At 38.5% G+C, this 25,342-nt stretch overlaps 1 protein-coding gene across 6 annotated transcripts in view; it reads left to right on the forward strand.

Annotated features, from left to right (window-relative positions):
* Window positions 1-25,342, forward strand: part of LOC139693309 (GTPase-activating Rap/Ran-GAP domain-like protein 3) — a 303,563-nt gene that overhangs the window by 249,681 nt on the left and 28,540 nt on the right. For all 6 annotated transcript variants that reach the window (XM_071591455.1, XM_071591465.1, XM_071591446.1 and 3 more), the window contains 4 exons: window positions 10,720-10,824; window positions 12,258-12,339; window positions 19,432-19,556; window positions 25,152-25,216. In XM_071591455.1, the coding sequence (XP_071447556.1) occupies window positions 10,720-10,824; window positions 12,258-12,339; window positions 19,432-19,556; window positions 25,152-25,216 (377 nt within the window). The remainder of the gene's footprint in view (window positions 1-10,719; window positions 10,825-12,257; window positions 12,340-19,431; window positions 19,557-25,151; window positions 25,217-25,342) is intronic.

Raw genomic sequence — 25,342 nt, forward strand, 5'->3', positions numbered from 1 at the left:
TTTCGGGTAGTCTCGAAAGGAGAAAGAAACACATGGCAATTCTTTCTTTAGTGCCCCAGTGTCGTTCCCTGTAAATTATCCAGCAATTACAAAAGTAAAGCTTGAGACTTCAGCTTATCCATCTTCCCGGATTACTTAAACAGGGAACTTTCACGCTGAAAATGACTTTCGACTCAATGCGATTTCAATATTACGAATTAATGATCGCATATAAATAGCAACAGTTATTGCTGGCTGAATGCAGTCAAGTTTTTAATAATTACAATAGCAGCATGATTCATACTATCGCAATTAAATTTTATGCTGGCTGAATGCAGTCATATTTTCAATAATTACAGTTACAACATCATTCATGTTTTCGAAATAACGTTTTACATGTACGATATAATACTTGTATGCTCCGCTTTCTACCTATACGGGTGATTAATCCACAACGTTTAGCGTGTATTCATGTGTTCGAATGCTTTTTTATGTTTTAGCATATTTCCACAGTACTAATCCTACGGTAAAGAACAATATTTTAAAATATAATTAAAAGATATTAACTAGGTTATCTTGAAAATGATGTCAATGCATTTGATTTTCGGTTATTCTTTTACTGGAGGGTACCTTTTTGAATGAATACCCACACCTTTGAATTCTAAAAAAATAGGAAAAATATTTCTCCAGGTAGTTTAAGGGCTTGAAATATTGATGCGGATTTGGTGGTGCACTGGGACTAATCCTTTAATTTAGCGAACAAATCTCTCCGGTGAAGCTCTGCGGCGTCATGGAGGTGGCTTAAAATGTTGAAATACTGAAAAATGTTTTATGAAAACTTATTTAGGAGTCTGGCAATTGTCACTACGACTCTTTAATCATTTCCTCTACATATACGACGTACGTTGAACAGCAACGCTGCCTTACACCTATACCTACCTGTAACACTGCCCATCCGGACTTCTACGTCCCTCGCTCGCACCTGAGCAGTCTGAGACATGTGCAGGTTGGGATTAGCCTCCTTTCCCTACAATCTATTCCTATTTTATGCCATACTCATTAGTTTTTCCCAGTTCACTCTATCAAACGCCTTGTCAAAATATACGAAACGGGCAAATACGTCCTGATTATATTCTATGTTCCTCTCAATTATGGATCTCATTATTGCAATGGCATCCCGCGTGCCACTCGCCTTCCTAAACCCAAACTGATCATCCCCTGATTTATCATTTTCCTTGCTCTCAATCCTTTTGTTAATGATCCTGCGAAACACTTTAGCTGCATGGAAAGCCAAAGTTATTGTTATGTGGCCCTCACATTATGTAGCCTTTATCTTTTTCGGAATAGGAACTAACACTGATCTCACAAAGTCTCCCAGCCAGATTTCTTCCTCATAGATACTACGAATCAGATCATATAGTCTTCCTCCCATATTTTCCTAGACATTTTAGTGATTCCGCAGGAATATTGTCTACTCCCACGGCCTTATTTGATTTCATCTCTCTTAATGCCCTTTCCATCTCATCGTTGAGTCTACCTGGACCTAAGCTATCTTCCTCTACGCCATGTTCTCTTTCTATGTCTTATCTTGTTGGCCTAAGTTCTTTACCATACAGCGCTTCTATATATTCCTTCCATCTCTCTTGGATCTTTTCTTATTCAACTATCATCATACCCAACATATCTCCGCCCTGCGTCTTCTACCATGCTTCTTTTGCTTTATTTGTTTCCCGCATCAATTTATTACGTAACTCTTTGTGCTTCCTTCTGCCTAACGCTGTGTTTACATACTTCCATTTTCTTCTCTCATCCGTGATCTATGGCTGGCATTAATGGTTCCCATAGTTTCTCCTGCGGCTTTCGATAACACTTTTTGATATATTCCCATTTTTCCTCGATAGTAATCAGCTCTTTACCGTCATTCATGGTTTTCTCTACAACCTGCTGATACTCCTTCCTTGCCAATCCATATAATACCTCTACATTCCATTTCCTAACCCGCCGCCCCTGCCTTATCTTTTTGAAACGGACGTTACATTTCATAACAACTAAATTATAGTCAGAGTCCGCATCCGCTCCTCGGAAGCTGCGAGAATTGATTCCACTGCTCCTAAACCTGTGCCTAACCAGAATATAATCAAACTGATACCTTTCTGAGTCACCTGGCATTTTCCATGTATACCTACGCCTTTGTTGGAGTCCAAACCAAGCGTAGGCCCGGTCTCCTAAAAAATCAATTGCTTTCTCCCCGCGGTAATTCCTCGTGCCTAAGCCGAAGTTCCCAACCTCATCACCATCTCCTCCTTTGCCTACCGTCGCATTCCAATACCCCATCACGATCAAATGTTTCCCTGCAGGAACACACGCAATCATGTCCTCTAACTGCCGTATATCCTATTTACTTCTTCCTCCTTATGGTTGCTCGGTGGCACGTATACCTGAACAATGACCAAGTTCGTCGGTTCTGCTTTTATCTCTTTTAGTAATATTCTATCCGTTGCTTGTTCTATGTTGACTACGTTTCTTCCTACCTCTTTATTCAATATTATGGGAACCCCTCGTTGGCTCTCGTCCCCGCCACTGTATACTGATGTATAAATATCACTCCAGTAATCCCCGCTGTACTTCTATCTCACCTCGCATGAACCTAAAATATCTATATTTCCTCTTTCCATCTCAAGCTTAATATTCTCTAAATTTCCTGTCCTCAACATTATACTAGCATTCCAAGTTCCTATTCTGACTCGTTTTCCGTGTCTTCTGTGCTGCTCGTTCCGGTTTTTCATTGCAAGACTTTCGTGAGATGACGACCTCGGAAACCTTGCCTCTCTCGCGGCCTATCGCGACATATGACCGATAGTGCCGAGTCCTGTAGTTGCCAGGATTCATTTTCTCTATACTGTCCATCAATAAACCTTGGGAATGATAATTGAGGTGGTTTACCTTTACCTCCCTCAATAGTATTTTTGACGTGACTCAATGGCCGCCCCACTGGGGACAGACGCCTTTGCAGCCGCCTCACTTACGAACAGAGGCTGGGTGGACTACCTTTCGTCAGGCTCCGAACCTTCGACCTATCTGGCATGGATGACTCTACCAGAAGAAATTATAGTAGCTCCCGCCAGCACAGCTTTAGAGGTCATCGGAATGCACAAGCCTTTCCACCGAGTCAAGATTGTAGTCCATGGAAGGGGAAGTATATATATATATATATATATATATATATATATATATATATATATATATATATATATATATATATATAATTTTTTTGGGACGACACAATAGAACACAAAATAGTAACACTTAAAAGGACACTCACAAGGTAAATTGTTTAAGTTTTCGGCCTTCTCCGAGGCCTTCTTCAAGTAAGACTGTATATAAATATATATATAGTCTAGTATATTGTATATATATATACATATATACACATATATATATATATATATATATACACACGTATATATATATACACACGTATATATAAAAGTATGTGGCGTGATTGAGAATAATTTGTGACGGTAGCGAAATCGAAGCTTCGTGATTACCTTTATACAAGAGAAAACTTTTGAAAGGTTCTTGGCACAGGAGCCTTCGTCACTCTAGTAATTTCGAAGGTCGGAGGGCTAATTATTGGTGTGAAATTGATTTAAAAGTCGCCTCTTAGATCTACCAGCGGTCTGTTAAATTAATCTTCCGGATCATTAGTAACTTAAGAAAATAATAAACTAAAGTAGAGAATGTGAATCTTGAAAATCATTATCTTCACGGGCGCTATTTTCAACGAATTATACCGCTCGCCTAATGTGATGGCAAAGGTTATTCACAAATGTTCACATCATATGACAAATAATAGATTCTATTGTAAAATGTACGTCAAAGCGAACTCCATATAGGGGTACAATTAAAACCAAGTCATTCAACTTTTTATTTAACAATTTTTAGTATCACAAGTTGATAATAAGGCCTAAGTATTATCTAAAATTTCTTCGCTTTTGCTACCCGAGATACTATGTTAAACTTCAATGCTCGAGGACCAAGATTTATACATTTAGAGCATGAAAAATTACAGTTCAATTGACCGATACCAGCAGTATATAAAGCAGCACTTGTATTTTCATTGAACACACCTATCACACTTTTCAACACATGGAACTGAAGGACACACGCTATTCCCTGCCTCTGTGTAGGCGGCGATGCATTTTCAAGCTCGGGAAACCTGATCGAAAATTTTCAGATATAACGTTTAACGTGACAACTGAATTGTTAATGAAGAGAGAGGCTGGGTGAATTTGGCGGATTTAATTATGACCGCTTATGCTAAGGCCGTTTGGTATCATTCGGGGTGAGTATATTGGGGAAAATGGAAAAGTTGGGATACATCGCAAATATAATTCTTTTAACCCCATTCCGGAGATGAAAAGGTAATAACATTTTCATTTGCGTTCACTAGCGTAATGTACTTTACAAAATTTTCTTTAACGCTATCTCGTTAGCATGATGTGTAATGTATATGCGGTAAAGGTTTCATTTATTTCACTCTAGTTTTGGATCAGCAGCAGCCATTGAAATATGAAACAGTTTCAGTTTGTCTACGCCTGCTTCTGATAACGAAAGACGCTTTTCACGACGGTGTATCCTCGAACTAGAGAATAGAAAAGAAGCCCCATATACATCTGCATAATACCCCGCAAGCCACCGCGAGGGCGCGTGGCGGGGAGCGTTAAGGTCACCACCCGTAAAAGGGAACAAAACCACCTGCAAAATCAACACATTCATGTAAACCTATACCCACAGTGGCGTATACATTCATGCAAAAATCCTTTTAACTTACACGCCTGCAAATACATATAATATCAACTATTTAAGTTTGGATGGGATGTACGTCTTCATTCCTTTGCCTAAATTATTTAAGAAATATTTTGGGCTAGGTCTTGACTATAGGGAGCATAATGAACACATTTCGCATTGATTTTTGCAAGATAGTGACGATTTAGTTGTGGGTCTTGCGAGACCCACCGCACCCAAATATATTTTAAATATTTCTCATAGTGTTTTAATCGTTATTCAATGATCTCTCCTATTGGCGGAAAAATTTTCAAAAATTACTTCCGTAATAGCAGTTGCTTCAACTGCGGGGCCTCCTCCCTTTGAAATCGTCTCCCGTCTTAAAGCATTTTAAATCATCTTCTAATAGTGCTCTAAGAAAGAAAACGGACTCTCCATACGTACGAAGGTTGTCTTGTGCCTCAAACATACCCCTTAGAAGGCGAAAGTTAAATCTAAGTCATTTAAAAACGATGAAAGCGACATTTCAATTCAGCATAGTGTGTTACTTTCATCGTTACCGTAGGTGAACTGAAAATGTTTCAACTTGCAACGACGGCTGCTGACGCAATACTGGCATCAAGTCTATAATGTTGTCACATATATATTGCACATTTCGATAGCCATATTTCATAGCATTTAAATTTTGCGGAACTTTTTATGTGAATAATACATATATGATTTTTCTTTATTGAACAGTCATTGTGCTAAAAAAGTATTAGATATTAGGATGTGCGACTTATACCTGAGGTCAAGACCGTTATAAGTTCAGGCATTAGGGGACGGGTGGAGATAGGTCGGTATTGGCCTCTTCAAGAGACACAAAAGACGCCAAGTAGTCAATAATTTAACTCCTTATCCGACGGACGGTGTATTCCACTAAGCAAGGCAATCAAGTTGAAATGGGGTGTGGTTAATGGTATTCATACGGCATTTAATCGTTTCCGAATAGATTGCCCAATTATAAAAGTACTCGGATTAATAAAGGAACAAAGTTAGTCATCGTCAACCAATATCTCCAACTCTTCAACAACATTTTATCTAGCACAAAAAACGTTTGGAATTCCATTTCGAAGATTTTAAAGCAATAAGAAATAATTTGTGTATTTTGAACTATTCTCATCATCTGGATAGGCGCAAATTTATTCCTAGTGGTCGCGGTGGCCACTGGAATCCGATTTTCAATTTCCCTGAATTTTCCCGACTACAATTAATCATTTTCTCGGGCTCAATATAACCCATAACTCACAATTTCTCCAATTTTATTATGGTCTTCCTAATTCTCTGTTTCCCCGTTGGAGAGGCGAAATAAGACTCACTTGAGAAGAGGTCGACAAAACCATATAGCTACGCGATATTTTATGAACACTCCAATTACCCTATCACGCGAATGAGTCAAAAACAGAATTATATCAGCCTTTTGGTGCACCATACGTTGACAATAGCTACATGCAATAGTACCCACGTACTGTTCTTATTCAATAAGAGTGTTGTCATCTGTCGTTCTAGTTCGGACTTATAATAATGTTGATGTCAAAGAAAATACTAGTTATCTCATCTCGCTCAAAATTTTAACCTAACGGCATGCTATTTTCCAGAGTGCCAACTGGTGAAATTCTCTACATTAATTGGCCATTTAGGCTCTGCAAACAAACGATTTTGATCAATAATTTCATCAACACATGCACAAGCAGCTCTTTTAAAGTGTCTTCAAGGAATACTTTCTGTACAGAAGCGCTGTACGTGAAAATTAAATAAAATGGGAAACGCATTAACTGCGTATCTGTATTAGTCTCTTATAGGAGATTTCAACCGGCAGTCCCTTGCGATAGATGAGAGAGACGATTTGCTTTTCTTTGGGATGAGTTCGAGAATTTTAAGTCCCCTCTTCCATCTAAACCCATATTTTTGGAGGGTAGTATGCATTTTCAGGCATCCTTGAAATCCTTAGTCTTATTTACGCCGGAAAAATTAACCGACATTTTTATCTTTGAAAACAGCGTGAAACTCTCGTATATGCTCACTCCAACTCTGCCATGAGTTCACACCACTAGTATCATAGCCAATTGACAAAAAAGGTTATATCTAAAGTAAAATGACTCCAGTTGGATACGGCAACATTTGCTCTCAAATATAACGTACCACATAACATTTTAATGTCAGCGCTATCCCCATTACTTCAACTTCTCTCACAAGAGAGTCATCAAGATTACTTGCATCACGGAGGGGATTTCCTCCAAAAAAAAATCAAACCTTTCATTCCTCTCGTCTATAGGTCCTATCTTACTCCAATTGTCCATCTGCCCAGCGGCAAACGGACTACAAGTAATCCCTTTGACGCTCTTTTGTGGAGTCTGTTCCTGCGAACCCTTCTCCGCCGGAGGGTAACTCTCATTCCGCTCGGAAACGGAAATCTCCCGAAGATTTTAGTCCTTTCATTAACTCGAAGGGTTCTCCTCCTTCATCACGATTGTCGTTGCTTCTCTGTGAGAGATAACTTAAAGCAACGACGGAAATATTACCCGTAGGTACTACCAGACAATTTACAGGCGGCTGAACTTCGTAGTTCAAAAACCAATTTATAAATGAGATTTTACAGTTTCAAACCGAAGCCAAATTTTACATCTTTTATTTTGAGTCTTACGGCATTTAGTCGATAAAAAACACACTATATATAACTGCCTACGTTTAGATTTATTTTTAAAACTTTTTCAGGACTCTCCATGTTCTTCACAGTCATGGCCAATTAATTTTAATCACAGTGAATCAATACAAAATAAATAAGTAAAACAAGCAGATAATACGCAAACAAAATTGCAACCCCTTTATAATGTTGGCACAATATACGTACTATAGGTATGTAAGTGTTATGTAATAGTGTACTACAAGGATCATTGGGTTGCCGTTTTTTTTGCGCATTTTCTGCTTGTATTTCACATTTATTTTGCATCGATTTATGGTACTGTGATTAATAATAGTTGACTTCGATTTTTGAGAACATAGAGCCGCGAAGAAGATTTAAAAAATAAATCAAAATTTTGGCAGTTATGTAAGAGGAAATAAGAGGCGCCCTACACTAAAGGATTAGTAAGATGGAGATATTCAGAATAGAAAAGAGATTATAAGAATTTTAAAGTATTTCGCACATTATCATCTAATTCACATCTCTAGTCCAATACCCGACAAGCAAGACGCGCGAACTAAATCTTTCAATGCGACCTGCTGCAGTCCCGAAGTCGTTTCGAATTCATTGGCGATTCTCTTATTTTCTTACTTTCTTAAAACCACTATTATCTTACTTTCTCGGGAAATGCGCGGTAATAAATTGAAATGTCACGGGCTGTAATACTTTTAAATGTCAAAAATCATCAATTTCCCATGACGACTGGGGCAGCAATGTCCTCACTCATGCGTCCCGTGGCGGCTTGGAAGGGTATTACTACGGTCAGTCCTCTCCTTTAGGTTAAGCTAAGCACATTTTCATGGTAGAAGTTACGGAATAATATTCACAAAAAGAACTTTCATAACTGGGAGCGGATTGCAATATATATTATAATTTACTTAATAATCATATTTTGTTGATGTCGAACTGTCTTTTCAATAGTGAACGATTTAAATGTAGCACTAAATAACTAAATAAATATTAGTTCGAATCAATCGACTCTACGATGAGTAATTGCGAGAAAAATCACAGTGAGTTTTCATTGAAGGGAAAACTAAGAATAAATGTAATTTTAATGATAAATGATAATAAAAACAATGATTGGCGTAAACATTACATCATACCCTGAATTCCATCAAAAGGATTCATTACGTGAGTAATCTCTCGGTGCATTACTTTCAGGTGAATCGAATCATCGAATTAAAACACAGCAGTGCATATCCCAAACCTTGGGCTATAGGATAAGCGGCAATCCGAATTCACTGCCGCTAAAACCACGTTCTAGAGAAGCAGGGTGATTAATTATTATTTGGTATGTCGTCTAGACTTCCGTAAGTGCAAAACTATAGGATAGAAAGACAATAAAGAGATTGAACTGGTTGAATTAAAACATGTGCGTATACTCAAACCCACACTCCTACCCTCGAATCACCTTTGACCTATAAATAACAGGGGCGTACCAAAGAGGATTCCTGAATTGCACCAGGAAATCTCGGGTGGAGCGTGAGCGTCGAAGTCCTCAATCCTGATAAGCGGGCAGTAATCCCTCGCCCACAGCGGCTTTGTCAACCGTAGATTGTAGATAAGGCGGTAATATTTATTCCATATCACAGCTTTCAAATCGGAGTTCTATTTCCAGAAGCGTTGTCCGGCATAACTAGGTAAAAAAATATAGGCATCACGACGTGACGATTCTCCACTTTTCTGCAGCAATCAACATTTAACTTATTATCTCCGCACTACAATGTGTAGAATACTGAGCGGATGTGGGTGTCACCTAATTGATTAGCATTGTAGATAATGCTAAAAACAAGCATGGGTTTTGGATAAACAGATACATAAGTAGAAATTTAATACGTTCGATCCGCACCCTTTGCTACGATCTAACAATATTATATACGACCCTCAAATGCTACACGTTTTGCTTTCACGGGTTTTGCAATTACGTAATAAAATGCAATGGCAAAATTTTTAGCCAACAAAAATATTTCAGTTTTATATTCAATACTTCGCTTGATAGGCTACGGATAGAGACTTTTGGAGCTATGATCTTAGCAATATCAGTTTTTTCAACGACTCTATATTTCAGGGACGCAATCACAGAGTTTGTTGAGGGATTAATGCAGATATAAATACATTCTGGTCTTCGCTTTAGGAGGAATTCGTTCGCAAACGCCAGCTGATGAGGGAGGAAGGGAAGAAGGGTTGCAAGGTGATGCCACTCTAGGACCGACAAAAGACTGAAGCTTTAAGCAACATCTTGACTCATCCCTCTCCCTTCGCCCGACAGATTAATCCGATTAATTTCCTCAGAGTTTCAAGCGTAGAGATTTTTTCTCCCTGAAAGACGAACTCCCATGAGAAAAACTGGGGTCGAAGGGGGGAGGGGTGGGAGGATGGTGAATGGTTAATCTCCATAGTTCAGCAAAGCGAAATGTTAGGAGGAAGGGGGGGAAAGGTTGAAAAATATCCTGAAATATTCAGGATGACGCCATTTATGGACGGAGGGGCGTAACTCATTTCGAGGGCGCGACTAGGACGCCCACGCGGGTGGAGAGCACCCGGGCGACACAACGGAGCGCATTCCCTAATGAAATTACGAACGCGTTCGCGGAGGAGACCTCCGCACCAACCTCTTCCCTCACTCCCCCCCCACCTGTGCGTCTTCTTCTTTTTGTCTATCCTCTATTATTCTCTCTCTCTCTCTATCGCTGACTCTGACGCCCTTCTCCTTCTCTATCCCGCCCTTTTCGTTTCTTCCATCCCCAACTAGGAACTCGGCCTCGCGAATAATTGGACCTTGGGCGTCATTTGTTAAATCCCTCGCACCGAGTCACCCAGGAATCATTAAGCCGCGACCCCGCAAGTGATGCCCTCTTCCTCGTCAGCCCCCACCGACCCCACTTCCTTCTCCGCCCCCATCTCCCTCCCGAAGAGGGATGCCCCCACATTCACTCACACACACACGTCCGCCGCACCTCATCGCCGTCATCATCATCATCTTTTAATAACTCCCTAAGTTTTCCCATCCGACTATCCTCCTCCAACCGGAACCCACTTTTTATCTCTCTTCCAACAACGCTCCAAAGCGTCCCGTTGTGAATTTAGGGCGCGGGGGAGAACGGGGCTCCGGTGGGAGGCTGGAGCGGAGGAATGGGAGAAAGAATTTTCTCCTTCTACTTCCTTTTCATCTTACATACATCTCGCTGGAAAATCTTCCTTGTCTCATACTCTCTCTCTCTCTCTAACAGATTCCACGGATCGAAGATGGGGACGGCGGGGGTGCCGGTCAAGGGTCAGGGGGCGGCCGCCGCTTCAGGGTCGAGAGCGGAGAGACCCTCGCAGAGAAGGACGAGGTGAGCGGAGGATGAGAGCGCGTGTGTGTGTGAGAGAGACAGAATGTGTGTTCGAGTGGGAACGAATGTGCCCGTTTGTGTGTGTGTCTGTATTGGTGGTTCGGGCCGCTGAGTGTCGGAGGCGAGGTGGGACGAGACGTCGCGAGGGGAAAGGGAAGGAGGGCGCAGAAGGGCGGTTGAATTACTCCCTCCTGGTCTCGCGTCTCCCCCGACGCCCCTCTCTCCCCACCAACCCACCTCCTCCTACGTTTTTATCTCCCACCGCCCGCGCACGGAATTGCGACGCCAATTCGGCTTCAATTGTTGCCACCCCGTGCACCCATTTTCGCGCGACTCGGCTCAAAATCTCGTTCCCATCAAGACCACCGCGAATACCCATATCAAGGGATTCCGGTGGCCCGAGTATTTCGAAGCGAGGGGAATGCAACGCATTCCCCTCGCCGAAGTCCATCCTTATGGCTTGTGAGCTGTGTCTGAAAGGCGAGTTCTTGTGTGGCTTGATGTGTTATGTGCTCTTTTGTTGGTGAAAACTGAGGCGTGAATGGTAAGGTAGCATGGCTAAAGCAATTATCGGGGAGTGGATTTTTGCAATACGTGCTATGCATTAAAGCAAGATGTACTCTTCTATACGAATCTCCTCCAATTTACTTATATGTACATATATGTGTGTATATATATATATTTATTTATACATATATATACAGAAATTAAATTTAAACACTTCGCTTTTCCACGTAATTTTTTTTTATGTGGAAAAATTAAATTTAATTTCAATATGAAGAATTTCCACCAAGTGACGCCAAAAACTGGTTTATATATATACAGTATAACCATGATTAATTTTTCATGATATCGAATAAAAATGTACGTAAAATGGCATAATTAGCAATTTAATATCTATATGTGCTAAAAGACATCTATTAAACGAAGAGAAAATTGAACATGTAAATCAGGAAGGACATTGATTGTCGTGAATGGCAATTGCTTTGGTGAGACTCCATCAAAAGTCATTTTCGCTCTGTGCCAAACAATAATAAAGATGTAAAACCACTAATGCTTAACCAATTGCTTGGCGAATTACTTGAGTCCGGCTGAAACGTTTTAGCCCTTTAAGAATTCGAGAAAAAGGACGTGAGCAGTATTTAGAAAAACCAATTTTTGCAAAATTTTCATTTCGCCTAAACGACCTGAATAATCAATTTAAATATTGATATGTTTATTCACCAATGATCATACATTCCTGAGTCAATTATATTTTTCCTTTCGACGAAACGCTCACGATAAGGAAATCGAAGCATCAAGCTCCTTTTCACGAGTTTATTTTCGGCATCTCTATTGTGCCAATTCCCTATTCACCCAGAGCGCCATCCCTTTCAACAAGAACTTATTTCCTTTTCTTTCCCTCACTCGATTCCATTGCTGACCGCCTGAAGATGTTTGGGTCACCTTGCACACCAGTCATTGAGAACCCTGAATACCAGACAAGATGGTACTTCAAGTACTTCCTCGGGAAACGTAAGTATTGCAGAAGCAAGAACACGCCTATTGATTGGGGTCACTGGTAAAGGTCGGAAAGCCGAAAGGCAGAATATTCTTTCCCTCGCTTTGAAATATGCATGAGTACACTCTGCTGAACCCAATAGTTCAACACTCATCCGAGTTAAGCTTCGAGGACGAATACTTCTATTCTTCATTGAAATGCCTGTCAGTCCATCGGCAAGAATTGTGGGTAAGGGTGAAATACCTTTTGATATTGAATTGTGTCCAGTGTTTACGGCATAACCATTATGCTGACCATCTGTCCATGCCACAGTTTTTCATCTTCTTGAGTTCAAGTGCATTAGAAGTTTGTTATATATAATTGAATATTTTTAAGGGGTATGCCTTCAAGCATTATGTTATACGCAACATATATAATTACTTGAAGATACGCTACCATAAATGAGATATTTCTTCCAATACGTTATGGCGATAATTAGCTAATAATATTTAAATTAATATATTTTAAATGATTGAATTTCGAGTGGCCATCATTATCAAACAAATACTTTGCTGGCACTTTTCCTCGGGAAAAAAGTCATCAAAGGACAATTCAGATTTTATCTGATCACTTTAATATTCAGAGTACACATCGTGGAGGATATAATATCTTTATGTCTTACATAAAAGATTAAATTCTTCTCTAAGATTTAAAATGGGTTACAGTGCATTCATAGCAATAAGGTTGCCGCTTTATAAATTATTTTTGTGACATTTAAAGATGATTTACAACACATACAAAAACTGAAAATAAAATAAAATTAACTTTTTTCACCAATATTTTTCTTTAAAAGGTCATAATCGCGTATGTTACAACTTGACTAATGCATTAATGACTCGCTCAAATATTGGCAATAGGACAAAATATAATTGCATTTATTTCAATAAAGCATGTTATAAGTTAATCCGGTCACATTTTGTTAGACGCTAGATGCTCAAAAATTTCAAAAACTCATTTCAGTTGAGACATGGACATAAATTAAATAAGACTTGCTGCCAAAGGTGCGTTGGTGACTTATTCGAAAGGATGGAAAAACGTTTATGACAAAACAGTTTATGACACACGGTAGTGACGTAGTCGTTGAAGCCGCACTTCTAATGCGTTCCAATTTCCGGAGAGGATTTCCGACTCAGAGATGGGGAATTGACGCGATCCTATCTCGGTTGCGATGAGGTCTCAAAGAGAATGAAACTTCATTACAGACTACATCGGATTGGCTCGGAAGCTATTTGCACGGCCAAGCCTCTCCTCCCAAAATCGACTCCGCGCGAATGAATGAGTTGACGCAATGGCGAGAAAGGAACCGGCTCAATAAGCGTCCACTTCATTGACTGAGGAGAGGCAGGCAGTAGATGAATGAATTACGCTCCCGCAGCGAGAAATTTCCCTCATCCCATTCGTCACTCCTTAAAGCTTATCGTCAGCCAGTCGAAGTGACAATCCTGCATTTTTCTTAGGCGAGCTTTCGAAGAAAAAAAACGATATGTTACTATGTCATGCTATGGGATTAATTACCGTCAGATTGTAACATTGACTCTAATAAGAAACACTAAAATTCATATTCAATGAGAAATGTTGTTCTGACAAAGTATTTATTTAGACAATAAGGTGGTCACGAAAAAAGAGGTTATATATTTTTTCCTTTCAAAATCATTTAACCCATAAAATATGGAGGGAAACATTTTACCAAACATTCTGAGATGACTAATATATCACCACAGATTCGTTAAATTACTTTCAATTCGAGTTCTCCATGAATGCACAGTAATATTCGTGAGTTCATTACGAGAGAGATAGCGAACGGAGTGACGAGAGAAGAACATGAAGTGGGAAGGATATACATATACTTGTACGTATAAGGAAACGGGATAGAAACACATTAAGTATAAACACAAGGCTAGTGGGGAAGGTGAAAGCGTGCGGATTCCAATAAGAATAAGTCTCCGAGTCTCAACTGGTGGAGCATCGATCCGGCAAGTCGAAGGTTCGTGGTTCGAGTTTAGGTCAGAGAAGCTTTTTTCTAATTGGAATTAGCTCATTTGCGCCTTCCTCAGTAGCTTCATTTCACAATGTTCAATGGCATAGCCTGACTTAATATTCATAACATCTAATGAGTAGCATTTCCTATCTCTTCCAAAATGAAAATTATATTCAAATAACTGTGGGGGATGCCAAGACAGTTGATTTAATGGAGTTATCAGCTCATGTGCGCCAAAATTCAGGAATTTTCAGGATGATATTCAGTCCGATTCAACTGCACTGCACTATGTTACGTCGAAAGTAAAACTTTGAAAGAAAAACCTGGAAATTCGGAGACGGTTAAGCCATAATGGAATTAAAATTCGACATCACATCAGTAACTTGACATTTAGAGAATGAAGACGACAAGAGAAAAAACAAATACATATTTAATATTTTAGGTGAAATTTATCACCGTTTGTAAAGTTCAGCAAAGAGAATAAATAATTAACGCAAATAAAACTGCTTCAGATTTTGGTGAGATATAACTTAAATTCAGCCTTGAAGTTATCTACATCATAACATGAAAAAATGGACACGCATATTTTTCACGGCAGGCAGAAACTTTCTGAAAATTATGAAGTCAAATAGAGTTCACTACGTCTTGGTTTCTCCTTATCTTAAATGAAAAAGTACCACTACTGCGAAGGCGTAATATCAAACGAAAAGATCTTTAAAAGAAAACTTGGATAAATTGAATTCACTCTTTCTGTCACCAATTTCATATCAATAGCCGTTTACTAATTTTATTAACTACGCACGTTTAGCTGCTCCCATGCTAGAGTTTCCTCACAGTCAAAAGTTACCAATTACCGATGATCGCCCGTAAAAATAAATAATTTACTGAAAGGGTTAATTTCTGAATCGCCAAGCTGTCACGTGAAAGCTGAAGTGATGATCACCAACACAGAAAACTAATGTATAAGAACTCTTTGACGTTTTGTCGCACTAGGGAGCTGAGTGGGACGCGATTTTTCCAAGAAACTCTCCGATAAAGCTGATATTCTACCACGTCCATTAGTTTTCTCGATTCCACAAAAACAAATCTCTTTCTTATCTCTACCTTTTCAGCCTTCGATTTTAGGGCCTTGGCTGAGGGAGGGGGGAGATTAAAGGGTTACCAAACGACCCCATTAAATATTTTATCCAATTAAATGCTTCACTGGATAATCCACCCTTCTAGGAGTAAATACAATACAGTTCAATTTAATTCCTTCCTGGAATACCGCTCAGTACAGTTCTAAATACGCGGCTGTGAGAAAGAAGTTGTCTTTTCCGGAGAGTCGCAACCAAATAATTAATTTCTCCACCGCCGTTAGGTCTCCTGCAAACTGATTCAAAAACGTAAAATGCTCATGCATTTGTAAATTTACTAATTAAAAAATACAATATTATAACAGGTATAAACGTTTTTATTTTTAATCGGTCAGAAGAATTAATTTAATATGCGAATATTGGGAAGTGCCTGTAGTAGTCCAGGACTAGAGCTTAGGACCATGGACTGGAGGGCCTGGGTTCGATTCCCAGGGATGCCTCTTTGGACACCCTAAGCTTCACCAAAGCTTTAATTTTTGTGATTTTTCTGGTACCAGATCTCCCTGGGAAATCATGGCACAGAGAAAGGAACTGGCCCCCCTAGCCTGATGTGCGAATTTCACACGCCGTCGAGCTTAGTACAGGTGAACTCCACCATTTCCAACGATACCGACCTTCGGGTTGATTACTGAGTTTATGACTTTTTTATACGAATATTATTTTACATATGTGAACTACGCAAAAATTCGTATTAAAAATATGCATTACGTAAACAACCAATTTGTACCAACGATTTCGATTAGTGAAACTTAATTTATGTTAGAACTATTTTGGTGTTGAGTCAAGATAAATTCATGGATACACGGTAAGAGAAAATATCTTTATCCAACCATTCCTAAGCATTCCATAACTAAAAAATCAAATAATTTTGCCGTTTTCCTTTCAAATCACTTTGGTTCGTAACTAGCATATCAACTTAAAATAAAATAAGTATGTTATCAACGTATTATGGGACATTGTTAAATATAAACAAGAACAATGATATGCTTCTTACTTGCGTCCAAAATGAGCTCATTTGGTTTTATTGCAGCCCATAAAAAATATTCATTTTCGTTCTATAAGCATTAGTTTGTAGGATTGGCAAGATTACACACTAGAATGTTTCAAACATAATATAAGCAAGAGATGGGTGCTCATACACATGGTATGGAGTTCACTAAGGCTTCTTATATCACAGAACGACTGGGAAACACTATGGCAGTCTCGCAAGGAAAATAGATCTACCGACTTTAACAAACACATATTATGTCAGGCTTGAAGTATGCATATTCATAATACAACACTTTTATAATGGTTTTTTTCCGCAATTCAAACTGCTCTTCTGGGTTTATTCAAAGCTGTGAATATTTTTGAGTTTTGTTAACTGTCCTGAGCAAAAGTGTAGTCTTAGGTCGTGTACCAACATGAATACTTTCTCGTTTACTTTTATTGATTCTTGGTTTGCAAATATTTCGCCGTATACATACACTCATTCTGTACTATTATTTGTCTACGCACAACAATTTGGCACAGATGGTCCACTTTAAACTCAAATGGCTTCTCCACGACCGTCCTTATGCCCTAGTCACCCAGCCTTTAGTGATCCTAATACAGTAAGATCAAGGTAGTAATTAATACCGAATTAAGTATATTTGCTCAAAGAAAGATCGGAAACATTAAAAATATCTCACCCTAGTTAATCATTAGCTGAGTTGAGATTTCGAGATACTAATAATTCATTAGATTTAATGAGTATTACAGAAGAGATACTTATATTTAAAGTTAATATATCACTGATAAACTATTGATAAAAATAGCAGGATGAAATTATGAAAACATCGGTTGGCTCCTATGAAATGAATGCCGAAACCCCGGAGTATGGAGCACGGGCAGGGACTTTGAGGCTATGAAATTTTATGCGATAACATCTTATCAGTAATGGAGAGGAATTACCTCGGAAACATATCGTGCTTTTTATTAAGTTCTCGAACGCAAATATTAAAAGGCAAGTAATACTTCGATTTTTTTAAAATGGTAATTTGTTAAAATACTTTATCGAAATTTATATAGCCTATGTAATATTTCTCGTCTTGCCTCAAACATGCAATATTCATCGTCTTGTTAACAATTTATGGAACAGAATTTGATTAGAAAAAAGTTTCAACATCTTTGCATATATTGACTAAGGGGAAACTCAATACATTACTGTAAATGTAATTTCTTCCCTGGAAATCCAAGAAATTCTTGAATGACTATGGTACACTAAAACTGAAGGCAGACAAATCTCTAACACCAACGATTTGAAGCCAATTTTTGTTTTCAACATTATAAAGATTGTTTAATGAGCAGCTGAGTTGTTATTGAATCATCTTGTTCCAAATTAAAATGATCCTGATTTTAACAATGCGGGCACCGATCATTTTGCAAGCATTTCAAATAGAATATTTCAACTGATGAATTTTTCAATGCGGTCATTTTAACCTCTGACCTTTGACTTTCCAAATGGCTGGCGGATCCCTATAAATATTGCATCATCTACACGTTTGAACATCCAATGTGAGTAAATTCTAGAGCTGACTTTATTCTCACCCGTCATAACACATGCCCATTACTTGCTTTGTGCTTTATTCGTATTCTCCACATTTCTCTCCAATGTGCTTGTTGGTCTGCGCAGGGAAAAACGGCGTTTTTATTGATGTATATAACATATGTACCCATTCACTTAACGAAATGAGGATACCCAACAATTTTTTCCCTCTTAACTTCGGAAAGTAAATAAAATACTGGTTACTTCCTGCCTCCACTTCAGAAAATTTCAATTACCTAGTTAATATATTGTTTCAAAATTTCGATGATTTTGGAAAGATTTCACCGATGGCTGTTTGTTGAAAAACTTCCTAAAAATATGCCTTGAGACAGGATTCTTTATAAGTTGTCTATTTATTCTCGATTGAATATAGCAATAGGTTTTTCTGCTTTTAACCACAGATTACCTTCTTTCTTTCTAAACATAATGACGAAAGTATTGCCATTCATCGATGAGAATTATACTGACTTTTAGCTTTTCCTAGTTAATACCTAATACTCTCCATCTGAATTGGCCAACAGTTTCGAATTCTTTATTTTAAGAGAGTTTTTTTTAATTTAGAAATAATCTAAATAAATAAAACGTAATTTCGATGTTTACGATACCATTTCATATCACAAAAAACCGTATCAAATTACTATCAAAGGTCCGTGAAATCTACAAACAGTAGTCATCAATAGTCTTAATCGAAGGGTATGGTAACTTAATCACAGATATAAAAAACATCAATTTCGAGCCTATTGACTTTTGATGATAGAAGTTCACTACTAAAGGAGCATTAATGTTTTGTCACTTAAATAAAATTTCTCTACATTCGACAAAATTATAAATTAGAGAAATTATTATATTTTACGTAGTTCACAAGTATATTAATATCATAAATTTCATCATAACTTTCGGGACCATCATCGCAAATTTGTTCATTGCCTGATTTAATTTTATGAATAGTGCTAAATCATCATTTATCGTCAAACTTATGCTTAATTGAACCTTCATTGCTCTCATTAAACGTAGGTGGTTGCAAAAAGCGGTAAATTTCTTTTTGATTCGATGATTTAGTTTTCCAACTCCTATTTACGTTCCACCAACATGAAAAATTTTGGACAGGTTTTTTGACGGTTTGGTCTCGGTCCCTTGGTTTTAAATAATGTACATGTGACGACGAAGGGGAAGGCAGAGTCCATTCCATCAATCTGCTACAACCCGCCCATTAAGGTAGAACTCAGGGTAAAGTGTTGAACTCCCTTGGGAGTTGGTTGACCGAGTCTAGAGTGACCACTGACCCTGTGTAATGTAATTTTGTATCTTCTCACCCATAAACCTCCGCTCACCCATCATCCTCTACTCCTCATCCCCCATCCCATTCAACGTCCGTCTGACTTTGCAGTGCACCACAACTACGTCGGCTGCCTGGCGGGTGACAAGGAGCCCTTCTTCCTCTCCGTAGTCTTCGGAGATGTCTCATCAACGCACTGCGCTCCACACTGCAAGGCCATCTTGTGGAAGAAAACGGTAAGGTCTACTTTCAGATAACTAACTACCTAGTACCCACTAATCCGTGACACTTGGGACGGTTTACGCCGTATAGCCTTTCTTACATCCGGGATAAACAATTATTGGACATCGACGTGAAAACTCTATGGTTTTTGAGTGGCTCGACAGTTACTCGCTCGCCCATTCCGTGGGGTCGGAGTCGGGTTATTTTTGCTATATCCTTTCCAAAAAAACAAACGTTCCACATTTGTGCAAAATATATCGTCGAAGACAACATACACGCGGTTACGCCTGTAAGGAGGTGGCACTTAATGATCTGAAATTATTTAGTGCAACATTACACATGTATGAATTTGAGAAATGAAATGAAAATAGGAAGAACAAGGAGCTCCCGAAATTCTTTTTCCTAAATTTAGAAACCTAGCATTCTCATTAACCGATTGCAACTCGCCCGTCGAAACGCTAAGGATTGCGTCTAAAGTTATTAATTTCTAATTATTCAACATATTCCTGATAATAGCAAAAATGGATGTGGAGTACGGCCTCAACGAAGACACATAAATATCACTGGATGATTTTAATCATTAAGTCGGCTTAATCATTCAGCATTCATATAGCAAAAAAATCATATAATCTCAGTTCCCGTTGGAATCACAAATAAATAATTCTATAGTTATCGGATGAAGTATTCAGGTTTCGTCAAAAGTTTTCTCGATCAAGAATGAACGTAAAGATAAAATTATCACAGAAACCAATTCATTTGTATGCATATATTTTAGGTTTTTTTTAAGAATACTGTGCATTTTCAAAAGCAGCATGTTTTGCCTGAATCCATTTTATATTTTCTCCAGCTTAATAACTGAATAGGAGGGACCTGTCAACTTCGGGAAGTTAGTTTTTCTCATGACCAAAACGAAGGAAAAACAAAAACTTACTGCGATAACATAATTTTATTGGAAATAAAATCAACAGAATATAAAGTTTTCGGGGAAATAGTCGGCATGTAATTTCGCAAGTGATACTAATAAAAATAACTGAAATGTTGAAAATTAATATTATGAAATCCAGGAACGCTCTACGTATAACGCAATTTAAATATGACCCGATGTTTAATTACTATCTATCATGTCATGAGGAATCGGTTTCTACTGATAAGTAAGGGCACCTAATAATGTCTCCTTTTAATTGGTAAAGGGACTACAAACTAACTGCCTATTTACCGATGCATTTACGAGAGACATATTCTATGGACTCGTTTTAAGATACTCCCTCTAAAACATCTGAAATAACTCTATCATTGCTCTAACTCGCCAACTTGATTACTCACTTGACATTGAACAGTGCTTAGGTACGTCTTATCGCTGCCAAGCCGTTTACTCTCCCCCTTGATGGTCACCGGCTGATCGAAATAACGTCATTGGAACCTTCTAAGTTCTTTATTATTAGCTATAGGAATTGACCTAACTTCATATTCACAGACAATAGCTCACGCTTCTTTTTTTCTATAATTACAGAGCAATTGAACTCCTAGAGCTTTTAACGTAAAAATCGAGAAATAATGAGTATTGATATTGAGTACAGCATTAATACTCGCGAAATTGTTCTACAGCGGCATATAGTATTTTTATTGATTTGTTAAACTACTTTTATTGGGGCGAGATTGAGACTTCATAGTTCCTTCCTACCTAACCCTTCTACATTACAACGAAGACAATCACAAACATCCATGCCCTAGGTGGAGGAAAACCCACACAGACGGGACTCGAACCCGCAACCTCTGGATTGACTGGCGAGGGCTGCCACCCCCGCCGCCAACGGTGCTGGCTCTATATTCATGCATATAAAACCTAAAAGGCAATTCTTACGCCCAAGTACGATCAGTATTTCAAATTATGATACTTTAAACAGACTTTTCTGTAATAATTTGACAAAAAATTCGGAAAAGTACCAACTTTTAACAAATACCTAGATGACTTCAGGAATATCATTCATAAAAAATCATTAAAAGATTTTAAGTGCTAATAAGAGGTACTTATAATATGAAGGAGAAATACGAAATTGCAATCCAAGTCTTAACAGTAATGGCTAGAGAAAATTGTTAATTGGATGCCATTGGCTGAATTAATTTGGGTCAGACTTACTTCTCTTGTAGATGGTTTAAGAGCTAACAGAGATAAAAAATAGCTACCATTTCAAAAAGTTAATTCACTCCGGATGCCGGAATCAAATCTGATCATCAAAGATTTCTCAAAAATGGGGAAATGTTCGATATTTATCATGCGGATGTCCTGCATTTAAATTCACTACTATTTTAAGTATATTCTGGTTCTTATGCATGCTTTCAATATACGAACCCTTCAAACAATATCTCGTACATACATACAGGAGCTCCAGTGCTTTATGTTATCTGTCTAATACCAGGAATGCCCTCTGATTCTGCTCTGCTTCACAGTTTCCCTTATCTCTTCGAGCGTAATCTGACGCTAGTAATTAATGAAAGTGTCAACCAGATTTTGCCTCTATAACGTTCATGGAAAACTTCACAACACCAACAAACTTGAGAGAATCCGAAAATATGCTGAAAAATCATCTTTAAAAAACTCTTATAAATGATACGAAGACATGGTTGCCGTTGAAGGCAAAGTTGTAAATTTACCTTTTTAATACCAATTATTATGTATAAGTTTACATCGTCATTTACTCAATTTAAAAATATTTCAATATGAGTTCCGGATATTCAATTAGAATGAGGGAAGAAGTATTTGTGATCGGTTCCCAGGGCCAAGTTTCGAACTAAATTTTATGGGCGGGCGATCGGCCGCGTGAATGGCACGATAAAGAGAGAGCGAATCGATCATAGACCAGTTTGTTCCGACATGGGTGACAATAGATAAGGTTCCGTCGACAAACGGAGCAAATGAGAGTTGTCGTGAGGAGATAAGAACCTCAGGTGTATACCTGGGAAAGTGAACGCTACTGACTAAGCGGCTGAGAGGTAAAAACGGTGGGCGAAAAAATACTCCCCGGATGACTCCGAACGCGATAATTTCCCGCATATCGTGTCCACCTTTCGACAAAAACAATTACATGCAAGCGCTTTATCGCTAATTCTACCGTTGATTACGTGTTCTGTAGATAAATATAAAAACTTCAACGCTTTCATCACTGCGTAAATGTGAAATCATTATTCTCTGTACTCCTTCTACCAGTAGGCAGGGCTGCTCATGGCATGTATGGGGGCTTAAAAATTGTCACGAGACCGTATTTGTTGAATATTAAGTTAAAGGAAGTTAAAATATTTTACAATATACACTGGATACAAGGATACTGCGATTTACCAACAATAAGTTTGAATAATGTGTAAAAAACTGTGCCTACATTTTTATCGTTAAAAAGAATTTAATTAATTTTCATAACGCAGCCTCAAGTTATCATAAAATTATTGAGTTTACACTGATTTCTGACGCGGGAGTGTGCAAAAAATGAATCCGAGAAGCCAATATAAAGTCGGCGAATGATTTACAACATCTCAAGTTAAATCTGGTAAACTGATACATTTTATCATATGATTTTTTTGCCATGGGTTGGAGTGTTGACTCTAGGTGCATGCCATGTTTAGGAATTTCCGAGGCCCCCGGCTGGCAAGATGGGCGACGTTCTTCCCAGGAAATCCGAAGTTTGCGAGTCCATTTCCCGCCAGGTACATACGCATTTTTTTGGTAAAATAAGCGCCACATATTACAGCCTCAGCCGTCGAAGTGTCTTAAAGACTAATCATCAAAACGAAAAGGATAAAAATTATAAATTAACGAAAAGTTTGCGAAGAATGTAATATGCTGGGAATTACTCATCGATCCACCAATTCTAAAATAACGTAACAGTTGGGAATAGTTCGCTGAGCTCTGATATGTGATTAAATAAATTTAAAATGCTAAATTTAATGTGTCCTCACATTGCTTCAATTATCTTTATTTCAATTTGTAATTTCTGCCGGGTGTTTCCCTAGCTGCGTTACTTCTAGTTCAATCTAGCCATACGAGTCATTCGTGAGGGTCAAACAATTTGCTGCGTAGCGCAGAAAGCACTCGTCAAGATAACAGGGGCTACTCGTATGAGTGAGTGGGTCGACGTTCACAAGCAAGAGCTAGTGAGAGATAAGGTTTTTGAAAGGGCCTGCAGTTCTTCGACATTTTAAGCGCTAAATCAACAACAATAAAAAAACTCAAAAGGTACAGCAGGTTCGTCGGCAATCAATGTACGGAAGTAACCGTATTTCATGATTGTCTCTTCCAGAAACATAAACACACTCCTCTGCACCAGGAATAAGGGTGCTCCATTTAACTAAGCGCAAATCTCGCCGGGGCAAGCTAAAAAAATCATTAAAATCGCAATGATATTTTTTGAAGATTTTTTTAAAGAAAACATGGTTACTTGTTCTCATCTAGCAATTCTATTGTAAGATTACCAAACGCCCTTTAGTCGGAATGTAAAACGTTCCGTGCAGTAGTTGAGTTTCTGCATAAAAAAAAGTTCTCAGTCACGTGCACGTTTTGTATTTATCTTACTCACGGAAATTGTTAATCAAATTAAGTGATTACCAAGACAAAGCAAGGCACGAGTTGTCTGTGCACTTGGCGGAATTCCCACTCACTTAACGAAAGCATGACCACTCACAGGTAATTTAAGCCTCACTCCCATGTCTTTGGGTGCAGTAAAAGCAACAAAAAGACCGTAACGACCTCTCTCAGACGTTATAAAAAAGACAATTATACATATAATCCTCCGTTTACTATCAAACACACACTTCAATAGGAGAACCCTATTCTGGCATTCTATTCCAATTTAAATGCCTTTTTCTTCTGCATCCATTAAACTGAGGCGGTCAAACACTAGCAGTTAGTAACTAACACTAAATTGCAACGCATCCAAATGGAGTGCTCCTCGTAAATTAGCGGGGCAGCAGGTGTTTCTCCAATCCCCCGAAGCTTCGCATGCGGGGCGCGACTCCGCTCCGGCTTTTGTCGAGTATTGGAACCCATGCCCCTCACGCCGAGGGCTTTATCTCGGCTGCGAAGTGTTCCGCGTACTTAACGAAACGTTTTCCATAGAACGCCATCCATACTGACTCCCGATCAGCCTCCATTTATAGGGGTGTTTTCAGTAAAATGAAATTTTGGGAAAAGTGGAGTACATCGCTGACTGCATTGCTTCGAAATGCATGACTGGAGAAAAAGAGGTGAAAAATTATGGATGTAAATTTGTGGGATGAAATAAATCGCCCTTCTAAAATCCTCCAGGCAGTCATCGCCTTACGAGCCCGCCACATTTTTTAAAATGCTGTCACGGCTCTCCCACGTACGGTGCAGCGAACCAGCAACTGCACCAATTTTTTTTAAACCAGTGCTACTGTTCACTACTTGAGCCACGTTTGATACGTTTACCGTCATCAACCAGTAGTACCGATTAGATTCATCATTTTCTCACGCATTGAATTTTGCCAATTAGTATCACAACTTCACCACTCCGTTCACGTACTAATGTCAGTTATTTCTGTTTTGTAAGAGGTCTTGGATTTTTTATTGGAGGAAAGTCAAAATTTTGTTTTTCTTACAGGGCACCCAGAAGATATCACTGTCGTACTCTTCAACCAAACCCATGACAGTTAAGCAAATATTAAGGTTAGTCGAAATTTTTATTCCTTGGACTAACGTTATTTTGGAATAAATATTTAATTTTAATGACATAGAGTTACACACTATTCTAATTAAACTAATTATTCAGTGGTTTAGTTCTTCATAGAAGCT

Source organism: Hetaerina americana, unplaced genomic scaffold (genome assembly GCF_022747635.1).
Source record: "Hetaerina americana unplaced genomic scaffold, ioHetAmer1.1.p SCAF_1, whole genome shotgun sequence".
NCBI classification, from domain to species: Eukaryota; Metazoa; Arthropoda; class Insecta; order Odonata; family Calopterygidae; genus Hetaerina; species Hetaerina americana.